At 46.7% G+C, this 17,469-nt stretch overlaps 1 protein-coding gene across 5 annotated transcripts in view; it reads right to left on the reverse strand.

The window, feature by feature from the left end:
• SLC6A9 (solute carrier family 6 member 9) overlaps window positions 1–16,799 on the reverse strand; it is a 61,607-nt gene extending 44,808 nt beyond the window's left edge. Inside the window, exons 1-2 of one of the 5 annotated variants that reach the window (XM_083358312.1) lie at window positions 16,209–16,799; window positions 1,365–1,515 (exon numbers count right to left, since the gene is read on the reverse strand). In XM_083358312.1, coding sequence (XP_083214438.1) covers window positions 1,365–1,394 — 30 coding nt within the window. In that variant the 5' untranslated portion in view covers window positions 1,395–1,515; window positions 16,209–16,799. Of the gene's footprint in view, window positions 1–1,364; window positions 1,516–2,246; window positions 2,363–14,940; window positions 15,057–16,208 lie in introns of those variants that run through there. The other 4 variants (XM_083358314.1, XM_083358313.1, XM_083358311.1 and 1 more) reach the window with 4 other exon arrangements.
• Between the last annotated feature and the right edge of the window lie 670 nt (window positions 16,800–17,469).

Genomic DNA, 17,469 nt, shown 5'->3' on the forward strand with positions numbered 1-17,469 from the left:
TTTACTGTCTGGAATCAAACCAATACAACACAGACCAGCAAAAGGCAAGCTCTTTCTTATGTCTATTTTTTCAAATGGATTAATGCTGGCTGATCGGTGTTACTTCCTAGCAATCAAAACTGAATAGGGAGGATCTAGAAAGCAGAGGCATAGAGGCCGGTTCTTCTGTTCATATCCCTCTGGATTGATAAAAGTGGGCAGAGAAGTGTCCTTATGCATGGGGGGGGGAGGGAGGAAGTGGTACATATTACTGTATTGCTTGCAAGTAAATATGAATGCAAATCATATTTGCATGATATGTGATACTGCTCAGACAATCTGAAGATAAAACATAAAATTATACGGAAAAATATGCTCAAAGGAATGAACAGTGCTTGTGAAATGTTGCGGAAAAGAGACTGGGTTCTTTATGTCCACAATTATATGTGTGCTTATATATACACAAATATGTTTTGCAGCCATCTGACTCCCTTCCCCCACATGTTCCAGTACTGACACTGGCATGGTGCCTCTGGCTGAGGTGCAAGCTATTTCAGGCGTCTCCTGGGAGCCCCATTCTTTGTCAATGCAGAAATCCAAGCCACAAACAAATAGCAGCATACTGGAGCCAAACTTTTCCCACCTGCTGGACACTGACTGTTTCCTGGGCAATGCTTGGTGGCTTTACAGCACTCTAGAGGAAGTAACATTACCTCTGAAGAAGTAATGCCTGGGGAAGGCACTTCCTGCATTCTTCTGTCTACACTATTTGGGACAGGAATCATAATCAAGGGGCATTAAGGAAGCAAAGCAGAGGTCCTATTTTGCAGTCTCGGGAAAAATGCAAATAGTCTAACAGACCGTAATCTAGTCTGGCTATATCCCAGTACAGAGCCTGACTTCCTATGTAACTACTTAATATAGACGCCAATGCTGCCACAGTTAACCTCTTAAATAAATTAGATCTATGTTCAGGATAGGTTTGTATTTCATTCCTTCCCCTAGTCATCTTCTTACTCAGGTTAAATTCTCATGATTAGGCTTAGGAAGCTTCCCACCCATCCTGTTTCTTGTTCTGGGACTATCCTGATAAGAGGAGGTAACCGAAGGTGGGGAATGGTGATTAGCAGAGAGCTCCTTCATATACAGCATGCAGCCCCAGGCTCAATGCAAAAGCCAGCCAGTCCCCAAATCAGTCAAGTGGGGAGGGTGAGGCACACAAAGGGCTGGACTTTTTAAACAGTAGCCAAAAGTCTGAAAGAGACACTTCCTCCACCCCATCCTATGGACTCCCTCAGTTGCCAAGAGACATCCTCTCTCTCTCTTTTTAATACCAGCTTCTCAAGCAAAATATTGCAGAATCCACAAGAGACCCCCAGACTCACCAGTAACCCCTGACTGCATTTTTCTGCCATGGTTCTGGGACAAGATGTGGGCTCCCACTTGCCTGCTATCCCGTCTTGCTGGCTACACTTCCAGGATAAGCAGAGACCTCAAATCATATGGCAGGACAAATTAGACCAAGGAGACAGCAAGCTGTGGAGAAGAAAAGGACAGAACTTAAGAGAAAAGAATTAAAAAGGAAAAAGTAACCAGGAAGAATTGCCTCTGAATTCTTCAGTGGAAAGCAATTATGCCCAATACGTCCTTCTCGAGGGCCAGTTTTCAGTAACCATCCATAAACTCAGTTTGATTAATTTGTAAAGGCCATTTTTTACACTAGGTAGATATGCGGTTATATCACATACACCACACACACACACACACACACACACACACACACACACACAAACTGTAGTTATACAATCTACATTCAACATATGCCCAAAGATGGGAAAATGAGTCATGTCAGCAGGGCTGGCAAAGAACACAGTTTGGATGAACAGGCACTATATCTGCCACACTATTTCTGGGTTTTTATGTCCATTACTACCATCAGAAGCAGGAACAGTCCCCCTGAATTGCACATGACTGAAAAGAGCAGAGCTAATGCTCAGAGCATGAAGTCTTCAGGGCACTGAGCACGCACAGGGGCACAGCTGCCATTCAGGACACAGATGGAAGGCAATTGCCTTCCACCCCATTGCACTAGTCACGTGCCAAGCCGAGCCTTCTAGAGTCCAGGTGGTACAGTCAGGAATGGAAAGGAGAGAGGAATTAGCTCACCTTCTCCCTGATGCAAGGAAAATTTCTTCAAGGAAACCTGTATGGGTATGCAAGTCTGTCTGTTTGAGGCAGGGAAAGCTACATTGCAAAACATAGCAAACCTGAAGGATGTGGAGGATATGGCGAGATCTTGGAACACGGGAAAAATTACTTCTGTGCTACAGCACAATGGAGTGTAGAAAGAGAGACAGACTTTCATGGATCTCACTGGCAAAACCTAAGGAGATAAGAATTTGAGTAAAGTGCCCAAACCATTAACTCACTTAGATGTCTGTAACTGGTGACTCAAACTCATATTTTCTCTATGTTATATGAAAAGAAATCTATGAAGTAAAGAACTCAGTTTAGATTGTTCAAGTTCACAGCTTCATATTATTTTAGGGTCAAATATTCTTGAAGATCAAAGCTATATTTATATCATACAGAGACATTAATGCAGAGATTAATGCCATGGATCAATACGACGTGTACTTCACACTACAGATGTGGCTTTGGGAAGTTTTGTCTTCCCTACTCCAGTGCAAGCCACCGCAAGTGTCTCCTTCTCCCTCTCCCCTGCCCTGCTATCCCATCTGGGTTAAACTGGTAGGTCCCACAAGTCTTGCTTTACCCTCAAGAGAACTAATTTGGTACCACAGGAACTTTTTGATTCTTGGAGACAAACATTACCTAAATTCCTGTTAGAACAATTACCCAGAGAAGTTGCGAATTCCCCTTCATTCAATGGATGATTCAAACAGAGGCTAGGAAGTCTTCTGATACTTTAATTTAGACTCCTGCACTTCACAGAGGGATGGACTCATGAGCCTAAATACTTCCTCATCTGTATTGTTTGTTTATATAAACAAGATTGTCAAAAGCCTTCTTATTCTTTGCTTTATTTCTTTATGTTGAAGTCTGAACACCACATAAAACCAGTATAAAAACCAGAATTTGCAGATCAGACACATGATATTGTAAAATCTGTTTAAAAATGTTAACAAGAAAAATAAAAACATAAAAGCTATTGGATTCAAGCTCATATATCATTATGTAACCCAGTATAATTACGCAAAGTGTGTTATTTAGTTTTTTTAGGGACTTGCAGATTTAAAGCAGTCAAACACAGAGGTGCCAATTGATAATGTGACAGAATCATTAGTCCAGTAGAAAAGAACTATAGGAAAAATCAAGAGAGATAGAAATTCAGCTTAATTTCAGGAAATGACTAAATTTGAACAAGCCACAGGCCCTGGGAATTTTACTGTCCCATAGTAAACATCTTGTCATCTAGATTTGTTTATGGAGAAAAAATAAATAAACAAATGTTCAATCCTTTTTTCACATCTCTAGAGCACAACAGATTTTGATACGCATTTTGAAGCAAGTCTCTTGATTAGCTTCAAATAGTGTTTAGATTACCGTAGTTGGGAAAAATTGTGTTTGTGTGGGGGTAGAAAAGTAGCATACTCTTTTGATTCTCTTATTTTCCAGATTATTTTACTTTATATCTTATATATCGTTACCATGTCACTATCACCTCTGCCATCACATAGATTTTTTTCAGGACATCTGTTCCCAGCCTGGTCCAACAGTTGTCCACACACACCCCTCTCTAATTGTCCACACACACATTATCTTCCAATTCAGTACATACTAATAATACTGTTTAAATATTTGTAACTGCATATTACCAGTGGCTTTCAAAAATCTTTTCAATAGGCAATAGTGAGATTCAATGACCTCCTAATTCATTCCAGAACTGCATTGAATTTGGGAATTACTTAAAATCTGGGTTAATTAATTAGTTAAACTTCTTAGCTTAAGACAATTAGGTGTGCTTTTAAAATAGTAAAGTATATGGTTCCATTTAGTTCAGAATATGCCAAACCTGTCCTGCTGTAGAGACACTCCTGCTCATTCCACTAAATGGGGTCCCAAAAGTTCCTAAAAATCCTTCTGGTTACATTAATGATACATTAACTATTAGGATTGGACTATTCATATATAAAAACATTATTAAATTATGGGCTGTCCTTAAAAACTGTCTGGAAATTGGTGCAAAATGCAACAGCCAGGCTACTGGTACACGGTACGGAGATTGCATGGTATTATACTGAAAAATCTGAAATGGCAACCAGTTGCCTATCAGGCACAGGTTAAGGTGCTTATGCTGACCTTTAAAACCCTAAACAGCTTACAGTTCAACTATTTCCCGGATTATCTCTTTCATTCTGAAGCTGCTAGGCAGTTTAAATCAGCAGGAGAGGGTTCTGGAAGATTCCCCCAGTGGTGTGCTGATAAATGGAAAAATATTTGGTCCTGCCGGCTCCAATGCAGTTGTGGTGCTGTGAGCCATCCAAACAGTTGATCGGGCCACAAGGTGGCACGTTTCGGATGGCTTGCAATATTCCTGAAAATTTAACAATGGGCTGCTGCAAGCCAGCTCCAGTATACCACTGGCTTCCTCCTGCTTCCAGAAGTTCGATCTGACTAGTACATAAGAAAGGGTCTTTTCTTGTATGGCCCCTGTGCACTTCCCAAAGTGATTCACCAAGCTTGTAATTATTAGCTGAGCAGAACTTTAGCTTCAACGATACTTGTTTTAAATGTTGTTTTGATTTTAAGCACGACACAGTATTCTTACGTTTTGTACTCTCTATTTTTAATTAGCCGTAAGCAAGCTACTCTGAGCAAAAAGGTGGCATCTAAATTAAACAGTGCCAATTATTACTTCACTGCTAACCTTTTGAGACCAGGCAGGGAGCCCATGAAATAAAAATGGCAAAATTTGTTGGCACATGCCTGAAGAAAACATGAGCAACTGAAAACTGAGAAGGTGAAGAGAGGTGCAGCAACAAGGTCTCTCGTTTGTGGAGTTCCTCAGGGGTCGGTCCTCTCGCCTCTCCTGTTCAACATCTACATGAAACCGCTGGGTGAGATCATTCGTGGTTTTGGAGTTGGGTATCATCAGTATGCTGATGATACCCAGCTTTTTATTTCGACCCCAAACCACCCCAGTGATGCCCTCGACGTGATGTCCCGTTGCCTGGAGGCGGTTCGGGTCTGGATGGGGAGGAACAGACTTCAACTCAACCCCGACAAGACTGAGTGGCTGTGCATACCGGCATACCGGGATATTCAGAATATTCCACCTCTTTCCATGGGGGGGTGAGCTTTTACCCCCCGTAGATAGGGCTCGCAACTTGGGAGTCCTCCTAGATTCGCGGCTTACTTTGGAAGATCATATAGTGGCTGTGACTAGGGGCGCTTTCACCCAGGTTCGCCTGGTGCGCCAGTTGTGGCCCTATCTAGACCGGGTGTCGGGCCTCGGAAGCCCGACACTCGAAGGGGGGCCCCTCCACCCCCCCTGCACCACCTGCTTCCCTCCCGCCGACCTTACCCAGCTCCAGAGCGGCTCGGAAAGTTCTGGGGTCCGTGCCGCTTCTCCCGCCGCCTCCACACGCGCCGCAGCTGCTGGGCTCACCCGGCGGCGCGTCGTCACGTGGCTCCCCGGCTCCGGAGGCTCCAGGACTCACGCCGCCTCTTCTGCCGCCTCCGGACGTTCCGCTGCTGCTGGCCTCGCCCGGCGGTGCGTCGTCACACGGCTCCCCGGCTTCGGAGGCTCCAGGACTCACGCCGCCTCTTCTGCCGCCTCCGGACGCACCGCAGCTGCTGCCCTCGCCCGGCGGTGCGTCTGCGCGCGGCTCCTCGGCTCGGGCGGCTCCGGGACTCGCGCCGCGGCTTCTGCCGCCTCCGGACGCGCCGCGGCTGCTGTGCTCGCCCGGCGGCATGTTGGCACGAAGTTCCCCGGCCTGCGGCTTGCCTGGTGGAGGCCTGCGCCAGCTCAGCGTCTCTGCGGCCTGGGAGGCTTCGAAAGCTTCGGCCTCGCGGGGGACTGCGTCAGACTCCGACGCCATGCCTGCGCAGGACTGTGTGGCGACGCCGTTAGGGGATGGGTCCCTCCCCGCTGCGGCGACCGGGTGGCTGGGGCCTTCGGACATGGACGATGACAGGGGGGTTGGGGGGTGGGTGCAGCAGGGAGTGGGTGAGGGGAAACGGCACGGTGGTGGCGGCACGTTGGGGGGGCCTTACCTGACTGAGCGACGGGCAAAAGGCCTTGTAGGGGAGGGGTGGGGAAGTTATAGAGAGTGGGAGGGCGGAGGCATGTTTGGGTGGAGTTTGGGTGGGGTTTTCAGGAGTGTATATAGCAGCGTTGGATGCAGGTAGCAGCCAACGCTGGCTTTGTATCTCGTTGCGGTTGTTGCTCTGAAGAATAAAGCGCTTCTAGACTGCAGCAGAAGTCTCTCGTTCCTGTGTTCGGCATCAACCCTGCTTGTTGCAGGACGAGTCTTGACAGAAAGCCAGCGTTGGCTGCTACCTGCTTCGAAAGCTTCGGCCTCGCGGGGGACTGCGTCAGACTCCGACGCCATGCCTGCGCAGGACTGTGTGGCGACGTACGGTGGGCCCAGTACTTCCAACGCTTCCGGTTTCGCCTCAAGTATGTGCCTGGGGGTAGGAATTTCCTGGCGGACGCCTTGTCTCGGCTACCGCAGTACGATTGTCGGAAGGAAGAGGTAGTACGGGCACTGGTACCGCCGCCCCGCCCGGTGGAGGAGACGGAGCACAGGGCCAACACCGTGACAGACGATTTCCTGCGGACCTGTACGGGAGCGTTGGCGACTGACGAATGGATGCGGGCGCACCCTGACACCCTCTCGTTGCGGAATGGTTTAGCTTGGCACGGGGCCAGGTTGTATGTGCCTGCAGCGGCACGAGATCAAGCACTCTACCAATGCCATGACGCTAGGCAGGCAGGTCATTACGGGTTCGTGAAAACCCTGCATCTGGCCCGCCGCCAGTTCTGGTGGCCAACCATGAGACGGGACATTGAAAACTATGTGCAGAAGTGCCGCATTTGCGCAACCACCAGGCCCTCTACCAAGGAACCGGCAGGCCTCCTGCAACAGGTGGCAGACCCCGTACGACCTTGGCAGGACATTGCAATGGACTTTGTGGTTGAGCTACCGGACAGCAGGGGATATAGCAGCTTCGGCCTCGCGGGGGACTGCGTCAGACTCCGACGCCATGCCTGCGCAGGACTGTGTGGCGACGCCGTTAGGGGATGGGTCCCTCCCCGCTGCGGCGACCGGGTGGCTGGGGCCTTCGGACATGGACGATGACAGGGGGGTTGGGGGGTGGGTGCAGCAGGGAGTGGGTGAGGGGAAACGGCACGGTGGTGGCGGCACGTTGGGGGGGCCTTACCTGGCTGAGCGACGGGCAAAAGGCCTTGTAGGGGAGGGGTGGGGAAGTTATAGAGAGTGGGAGGGCGGAGGCATGTTTGGGTGGAGTTTGGGTGGGGTTTTCAGGAGTGTATATAGCAGCGTTGGATGCAGGTAGCAGCCAACGCTGGCTTTGTTTCTCGTTGCGGTTGTTGCTCTGAAGAATAAAGCGCTTCTAGACTGCAGCAGAAGTCTCTCGTTCCTGTGTTCGGCATCTACCCTGCTTGTTGCAGGACGAGTCTTGACACCGGGAAGCCCTGTGTATGGTCACTCATGCGCTCGTGACCTCTCGTCTGGACTACTGCAACGCTCTCTACATGGGGCTTCCCTTGAAGACCACTCAGAGGCTCCAGCTGGTACAGAATGCAGCCACGAGAGTTGTCTTGGGAGTTTCCCGGTACTCCCATGTTACACCTTTGCTCCGTGAGCTGCATTGGCTACCAGTTGTCTTCTGGGTGAGGTTCAAGGTTTTGGTAATGGTTTTCAAGGCCCTACATGGCCTGGGTCCGGAGTACCTCGGGGATCACCTGCTGCCGGCGTCAACTTCCCTCCGCCCTGTGCGTTCCCACAGAGAGGGCCTCTTCAGGGTGCCACCGGTCAGAGAATGTCGGCTGGTGGCCCCCAGGGGGAGGGCCTTCTCTGTGGGTGCCCCGGCTTTATGGAATCAGCTGCCGGTTGAGCTCCGGATGGCACTGGACCTTTGCTCCTTCCGACGTGGTCTGAAGACCTACCAATTTGAACAAGCCGGCCTGGCCTGATGGGGGATGTGCTGGGGATTTTATTGTGGATTTTTCTACTGTTTTAGCTCGGGCCCTTATTTAATTCTTTTTTAATTTTTGTATTCTGTACTTTTATATGTGCCCTGTTCACCGCCCTGAGTCCTTCGGGAGAAGGGCGGTATACAAATATAATAAATGAAATGAAATGAAAGTACCACTGGAAATGGCTGTGGCGTAAGAGCGCAATACTGTATAGCAGTGTCGTGAATGCAGATAATAAACCGAGGAACTGTTTCACTCTATAGGATTGGCCTGCCTCACTTGCTCCAGCAGAAGAGGCATGCTGTGGACCCTGTCAGTCAAGGAAATCTGACTGGTGGGGTCTAGGAGAAGAACCTTTTCTGCTGTGTCTCCCCCATCCTTTGGAATATCATGCACCTGCTCTGCCAACTGGGGACACCTTATGCTGGAGGTGGCTGGTGGAGAGAAGGTCACACCGCTCATATATTTGATGCCTAGTTTCATCTAATTCTTGAATGTTTAATGTTTTTAATGTTTGTACTGTATATTTGTGTTTTATTGTATTGTAAACCACCCAGTCTCTTTGGATAGGCGAGTGGCATATAAATAGAACTAGGCAAAAACTGAGCAGCCAGAGAAAGCTATTCCTGCTGCCACTCTCAAGAGAGGGAGACAGAATGCAAAAGGAAAAGATAAATACTTGGAAACAGAAATATGAACTTGGTGTTTTGCAAAATCCTAGAAGCCTGAAAGGGGGGGGGGGAAGTGGCAGATTTTCTCAAGCTCATGGGGAAGCACTGTAATATCCCATGAAGGTTCTCCCCATGGCTCACTAGAGCTATAGAAGCAGAAATAGTCTGGAAGTTGAACCATGGCAACTGGGTTTCTTTTCTTGTTGGTTCAAAATATTTTGCTGCTTATCACTGTTTCAAACCAACAAGGAAAAAATGTCCAGTTGCCATGTCTCAACTTCCAGACAATTCTACCTGGATGACTGAGAATCTCCATCCACGTGGAAATTGTGCAAAAGCAATAGATAAAAATCTGATTTGACGTGCTTTAGAAACTGATTATGTGTCATCAAGTAGATATCAATTTATTAGAGAGCATATTGATAGATTTTCTCCATAATGATCTGTCTCCAACTGGTTATTCTGGTATTCCAATAGTGCACCTATCATCCCTCTGAGTTATTTTTATTTTTTATTTTAATTCCATTTATATCCCGCCCTTCTCCGAAGACTCAGGGCAGCTTACAAGCTTAGCAGTAGCCTTCATTCTATGTATATGCCTGCTTATTAGGGCTTTCACACACCCCAAGTGGCATTATTACAAAGTCAGCTTAATTGCCCCCAACAATCTGGGTCCTCATTTTACCTACCTCAGAAGGATGGAAGGCTGAGTGAACCTTGAGCCTGGTGGGATGTGAACCTGCACTAATTGCAGGCAGCTGGTGTTACTTAAGGAGGCATTAGCCCACTGCTCCACCAAGTTCGTCTATCATGCTTTTTTTTTAAAAGAAAATCTTATAATAAAGGACTAGTGCAGTATAGAGATTAAGGTCTTGGATGAGGATCAAAGAGACCTAAATTCATGTCTAGGTTCAACCACTGAAATTCACTGGTGTCTTCTGAATTCTGGGTGATTTTCTCTGCCAGGGTTGCTGTGGAGAAAAATTGGATGTGTTCTTTATACCACCTTGAACTCCTGGAGGAAAAGGAGGATATAAGCCTATCAAACAAAGAACAATAACAATAACAGCAACTTATTGTTTTGGCAATATTAATGCTGCTCTCCTATTTAAATGTGCAATGAGCTTATAACTCTAATGTGCAAAGCACATTGATTTGTGCTTTAAATTGTAAGCCGCCCTGAGTCTTCGGAGAAGGTCGGGATATAAATGGGATAAAAAAAAAAGTATATGATACTGAAATGCTGATTACCACCTTTATGATAAAAATGTAATACTGTTATCACAAGGCTGATAAATGAAAATGCTCTTAGCTATTGTTACGCTCTGCTCCCAGAATCAGAAAGGACTTCAAAGCCAGATAAGTAAACCAATTTTTACCTTACGGTCTCCCAGCAGGTTAAGCTCTGGCTCTGAGAAACTCTGAGAAGAAATGTTCATTTTGCTTCATAGGAGGATATTGTAAACGTTCTCTTTTGCAGTGAAATCACAGGCCAAGAAACCAAGGTGGAAATGCAACAAGCACAACAAAGAACACTCTCAGGCTAAAGAAGAAGTTGTGCAACCAAAGGGACAGTGAGGGGATAATGAAACAGAGGCTCTTTCTGCTTCAGTGTCCTGAATTTAAGGGAGTATGTGAAAGATATTCCATACTGTTGTCAAGGACCAAACAAGAAAAACTGCACTCTAAACAAAGAGGCAGGAAAAAGTGACACAAGAAGTATTATTTTTTTAATTTTTTTTATTTTAATTCCATTTATATGCCGCCCTTCTCCGAAGACTCAGGGCGGCTTACAAGCTTAGCAGTGATATGGGGGTCTGACCCCATCTCTAGACGCAATTAAGATGCCCCCACTCTGGACAGGGACTGGAATGATGTTTTCCTTTTCATCCTGAGCAGTCCTTGTCCTGCCAACAAACTCCTACTGCATTGGGATGCAGAAAAGTTTTCTACTCTGCCATGCCAAAAACAAGGAAGTGCAGTAAGAATTCTGTAAAATAGCAGGGACATCTCACAAAAGGATATGGGGAAGCTTTTCCAAAGATGGCACGATGTCTCAGGGTGAGAGAGACATAGAAAAGGAGTCACAAACTCCACACATTATTTTAGTAGAGTACACATTTGATAGAGCAGGGTGCATTTTCCACTCACAGAACACAGAATAACAGAATAGTTGGAAGGGACCTTGGAGGTCTTCTAGTCCAACCCCTCAGTCGAGCAAGAGATTCTATACCATTTCAGACAAGTGGCTGTCCAGTCTCCTCTTAGAGGCCTCCAGCAATGGAGCACTAATAGTAATAGTAATGGCCTGATATATGGAGCTTTCCTGCCAAATACGTCATAGTTAGCTATAGATTTTGGTAGCTACACATCATGGATATAGGGAATCAGAAGTCTTTAAAGAAAGCCAATTAATTCATCTTTGAATACTTATAAATTTTTTTTTGAGTGGAGGCTGTTCAATACTGCACAGGTAGTTCGCAACTTACAACCACAGTTGAATCCAAAATTTCCATTGCTCAGCAAAATAGTTGTTAAGTGAGTTTTGCCCCATTTTATAACCTTTCTTGCCATAGTTGTTAAGTGAATCATTGTGGTTGTCAATTTAGTAACACAGTGGTTAAGTGAATCTGGCTTTCCTATTGACTTTGCTTGTCAGAACGTCACAAAAATGTGGTCACATGATCCCAGGAGATTGCAACCGCCAGTTGCCAAATTTTGATCATGTGACATGGGGATGGTGCAACAGTCATAAGTGTGGAAAACAGTCATAATAAATGACTTTTTTCAGTGCTGCTGTAACTTTGAAAGGTCATAAACAAATGGTTGTAAGTTAAGGATATATTTTAGCTGATAGTATGAGAAAAATGTTGCCCCATCTTAGCCATAAGGTTACATTGACAGGAATCAATTCTCTATAGTTGTTACAGATTCACTCAAAGGGTAAATTTATTCAAGTTGAACTTGATTCCTGGTTATTCCACAAGCACATCATTGTTTTCTTATCAAAGGCACGGAATGGTTTGCCTCTGCCCTGTCTGTGGTGCTTTTGTTTTTTGTTTATTTCTCAGTCTACTTACGATCCTCCCATGCAAGTGCCAACTAGGCCTGACCCTACTAAGCTATTTTTAAGATCAAAGTCAGTTAGGTGCTGCCATCTCCTAGGGCAGGGGTAGGCAACCTCGGCTCTTTTATGACTCATGGACTTCAACTCCCAGAATTCCTGAGTCAGCTGACTCAGGAATTCTGGGAATTGAAGTCCATGAGTCATAAAAGAGCCGAGGTTGCCTACCCCTGTCCGAGGGCTACCGATTCACTTCAAAGGCTTCATAATATGCTTCCCAATCTTAAATTGCCAGCCCTAGAAAGCTTGGGAGCAAGTTTTTAAGAAGAGACTGGACAGCCATTTGTCTGAAATGGTATAGGGTTTCCTGCCTGAGCAGGGGGTTGGACTAGATGACCTCCAAGGTCCCTTCCAACTTTATTATATTATTATTATTAATTATTATTAATTATTAATTATTATTATTATTATTATTATTATTATTATTATTATTATTATTATTATTATTATTATTTCACTCACATGGGAACATGTGTTGGAAGGCAACTAGAACAATGGCTATTGCTAGACAAAAATAACATGTATATTAAAATGAACCTGTAGTTATCACCTTCTCAAGAGTGGATAGACCATTTCTGCAAGAAGATTGTACTAAAATCTGGTAGTTTATTTTCATGTATTTGCAGGGTACAAATGTACAGTCCCAACAATAAAAAGTTCCCACCTCCAATTTCTCATTTCATGCACTTCAGAAAAGGATCCTAACCCAGAAAGCTTATGATGCAATGGAAAGATTTTCCTCTTTTAGCAACATAAATTTCTGTTTTTGTTGTGAAATGTAATGTAAAATTACACAGTAATTTTGAAACTTCTGTTCCTTTATTTCTTTTAATGAATCTATCTCAGTTTCTAAATCTGGATCTGAAATGACATTTGTGCTTCTCAAGAATGCTCATGGCAAAATCTTTTACTATTTAAACTTCTTTATTTTACATTCCCCCACCCTCATTTTATTATGTGAATAACTTCCTGTAATCAGGAAGTTGTTCCATTTATTAAGTGAAGAGATCCGCAACAGACTGAACAGTTTGGTGCAGTATGCTTTAAATAAAACAGCAATTTAAATGAATCACAAACAAAAATCTGTAGTAACTACAGTATATTGTTATGCTGAAAACACACTTTTCAATGGCTACATTTTATTCTTACATTGCTACTCTTTCAGTTCCCAGTGTGAGTTTTGGTAGATTATCTTTATCAAGATAGAGTGAGGTTACTATTTATTGGGAAATGAATATTGGCTGATTTTTTTCTCCCTTGGTGACCCATCAACTAGAAAATAGGAAGGGATGTTTATGCATTTGGTTAAAGAGAGATGGCAAAGGAAAATGAATATAGTAAAGAACCTTGTACGTTCTGACTTCTATTGTCAACGTATCTTACTCATGCGCTCGTGACCTCTCGTTTGGACTACTGCAACGCTCTCTACATGGGGCTGCCCTTGAGGACCACTCGGAGGCTCCAACTGGTACAGAATGCAGCCGCGAGAGTCGTGTTGGGAGTCTCCCGATACTCCCATGTTACACCTCTGCTCCGTGAGCTGCATTGGCTCCCAGTTGTCTTCCGGGTGAGATTCAAGGTACTGGTAATGGTGTTCAAGGCCCTACATGGCATGGGTCCGGAGTACCTCAGGGATCACCTGCTGCCGGCATCAACTTTCCTCCGCCCTGTGCGTTCCCACAGAGAGGGCCTCCTCAGGGTGCCACCGATCAGAGAATGTCGTTTGGTGGCCCCCAGGGGGAGGTCCTTCTCTGTGGGCGCCCCGTAGTTATGGAATCGGTTGCCGGTCAAGCTCCGGATGGCGCCCGATCTTCGCTCCTTCCGTCGCGATCTGAAAACGCATTTATTTGAACAAGCCGGCTTGGCCTGATGGGGGATGGGTTGGGTTTTTTATTGTTCTTAATATTTGTATTTACTGTTTTTACCTTGGGCATTATGTTTAATTCCTTTTAACTTTTGTATTTTTGTATTTTTATACATTTGCCCTGTTCACCGCCCTGAGTCCTTCGGGAGAAGGGTGGTATATAAATAAAATAATAATAATAATAACAATAACAATAATAATAATAATAATAATAATAATAATAATAATAATAATTACTATTACTATTACTATTATTACAAATACTTGTAAGGTTGTTCTTAAACTATGCAATTTTTTTCCTGGGGATTTATGCTTAGACCCCCCTTCCTTCCTGCTTAGGAAAGAGATAATATTCCTTTTGTCAAGATCTTCTCAACCTAAAGAAATGAAAATAGATATTTAACTGTTTGTATCTTGGGTTTTATTGTCAGCTGACTGCCCAGTGTCCTAAGGGGGGGGGGAGAGAAAAGGGACCACTGACAACAGCCAGCTCTTATTCAGCTAAATCAACCGTTCAGCTAAATTCCTTACTTTATGCTACACTGCTGTGGTCCAGTTGGTGAGGCTTTCACTAACAGTTTGAGAAATAGCCCCGAGGGGATATTGATCCAGAGCAACACCTGACAGGAGACGATGCGGGAACGCTTTAAAAGCACGGTGGATGGGAAGTGGGGTTACATCAGCTGCCACGTGGGAGCGGTTCCACGTCCTCCCACACATGGTGAGGTGGAAAATTACAGCCACGAAACCCCCCCAACTCTGGCCGCGGGCCAGAGACGCAGGCCAGGGCCCCACCCTCTGTATCATACAGTAGAGACCCCCTGAGTGGCGAGTGACGCCTTAGCCACGCCTCTTACACACACACACACACACACACACACACACACACACATAAACATACACACACACACAGACGGTCCCGGATTCCCGCAGCCATCCTTGCCAGACTTCCAAAGGCAATTCCGCCTGGCATCGTACGGCCAATGACAGCAGCCAACGCAAAGCGCTGGAGGCCGAAGGAGGCGCTGGCAGCTCCTACCGCTTCGCCTCAGGTTTTCTTAGCGGCACGTTTCCCTCTCCAACTAACGCGCAAGAGGCCGGACGCCACTCTCACCCCAGAGTACAATCGCCGCCGCCGCCGCCGCCTTTTTATTCCGCGCGCCCAGACGGGTTCCCTCAGACAGCCGCGGGGGGGATCGTCAGTCCGCGCGTTCGAATCCCGCACCGCCGCCGCCGCCGCTTACCCTGGCCATGCTTGCTGCTGCTGCTGGTGCCTCGCGCGGGCTCTCCGGGCGCGTTGTCAAGGTGGATTTCCCCCCCCCCCGCCCGCTCGCCCTCGCTCAGCGAGAAAGTTGCATCAGACCTCGCTGCCGGCAGCTCTGGCTAACTCCCTTCCCCAAGCCCTCCGCGACGCCGGGGCGAAGCGGCTGCACGCCTGTCAGCCCCGCCTGGCTTCCCACTCTCCGCTGCGGGGTCGGCGCCGAGGACTTTTAGCGAAAGTTTTGGGTCGCGGCTTCGAAGGGGGGAGAGCAGCGGAGAGGCCCGCCTTCCCGCGTCGGCTCGTTTGCCAGCCATCCCGCCCCCTTTGCTGATTGGAACGTTCTTGCTTCTCCTCAGTCTAGCCCTAGGGGTAGGCAACCTCGGCTCTTTTATGACTCATGGACTTCAACTCCCAGAATTCCTGAGCCAGCTGTGCTGGCTCAGGAATTCTGGGAGTTGAAGTCCATGAGTCATAAAAGAGCCGAGGTTGCCTACCCCTGGGCTAGCCACGCCGTGAAGCTCCGGGGAGGGCTGCGGCGCAGAGCCCTGGCTTGCTTGCGGTGCAGAGCGAGATTTCGGGGGGGAAGGGTTGCTCCAATTCTCCCCGCTGGGCGCTGCTTGCCCACGTAACGTGGGAAACCCTGTACCTGTCCGGCACGCTTGGTGCATAGCTACAGAAAAAGGTGCACGCCCGAAACACGGGGCGGGAGGCTTTATTTTTTTACGAGGGAACCGATCCGGGCGAAGACTGCCCCGGCTCGGTGCATGTTATTTTTTTTTGGGGGGGGGGGGCGCGGGCAGGAACACGTTCAAACCGCGACGAAACGTGCCGACTCCTTATTTATTTTATTTTATTTTATTGGATTTGTATACCGCCCTATTCCCCTAGGACTCAGGGCGGTTTACAAGGCAGTTAAAACCATGAACACAAAAAATCGAAAACAATTAAAACAAATTAAATTCAAATCCAAAATTAAAAACAATTAAAACAAATTACATTCAAAACAAATTCAAATTAAATCCTTCACGTCTGGATGCCCAAACCTGGAAAGCTGAGAGAGCGCGAACCAACTGGTAGGTAAAACGAGAGGAAATAAGGCAAGCATCCACCGCTTATCTCACCTTCAAATAGTACCATGGACAGTCACACCACCGGGAGAAAACACAAGACGTAGCAGCACCTGCACACAACACCAACACACTCAAGAGGCGTGGGTTTTAACTGCTCGCCCGTCGGCTATCCCTCACCGTAACCTCATCCAACCTCGTGCAGCTGATGCAAGAGGCTTTTCGCCTGCAAGAAAAGCTTCACACTCGTAAAGATTAGCGAACAGACGGTTGCTTTCTTTGGCCTCTTCCTCCTACCTATGAAGATCAGCCTGGGGATCGCTAGGCAGTGCCCGCAGCGCCTTGATATAACGTGCCCAGCGGGACTCGATCTTGGCTCGGCTATCTGGGGCTGGTAGACCTCCTGCGGGTTCAAGAGCAAAGCATCGGACTGGCTCGGTGTTGCCATATGAAGAAGTGGAGGGTGGATGGGCAGTTCAAAGCTTTGTTCTCCACCCTTAACCAAATGTTGCCTTCTTTTTCCTCCGCTCCAGGCTGATGCTCCAGGCTGATGCGGGCACACACTCCGCCCCCGCCTTTATAATAATCTCGTCCATCCGGGTGAACGCCTTGGACTACAACTCCCATAATCCTCAACTACGGAAATGAACGCAGAAGGCATGTAGCAGATATTGCTAAGCACGTTGATTTGTGCTTTAGATTGTAAGCCGCCCTGAGTCTTCGGAGAAGGGCGGGATATAAATGGGATTTTTTAAAAAAAGATACAGCACTAGTGGGGAAGGCTGCTTTAAAATACCAACATCCCTCTCGCCTTTTGCTACTCAGCCCCGTGGCAGAGATTGGACGAAAACGGACCAAGGGAAGGGTGTTCTTCTAGACTTGGCCTTCTACGTGGCATCGTTTTCCCAAACTCTGCCTGGGAACCCCTGGATTTTGTACCTTGCTGCCCCCTGCTGGCCTCCTTTCAGACGTGGGGGCTGGGGGGGAGTTAGGATTTTCTTCACAGCAGAAGCCATGACTTTTGTAAATAGCAGCGATTCAGACATTCCCAACATCTGCTTAAGTTTCTGTCAGTGCCCACATGCCAGCAGTCACTCAGTTGGACCTTGGTCAGGATGTAACACGTAGTCTAGTAGTTTGTCTGGAAGGCTAGTAGTGACCATTTGCTCCAAGGCAGGGGGTTCATTTATGCTGTGTGTGGGGAGGAAGATGTATCTGAGAGACAGGCAAACCAGTAGACAGTCTTATCTTCTGGTAGACACAAACAAAACCCAGTGTTGTACTGAACTCTTTCAGGCTTCCTAAAAGTCAAGAA

The sequence above is a fragment of the Vipera ursinii genome (assembly GCF_947247035.1).
Source record: "Vipera ursinii genome assembly, chromosome: 3".
Classification (NCBI taxonomy): Eukaryota; Metazoa; Chordata; class Lepidosauria; order Squamata; family Viperidae; genus Vipera; species Vipera ursinii.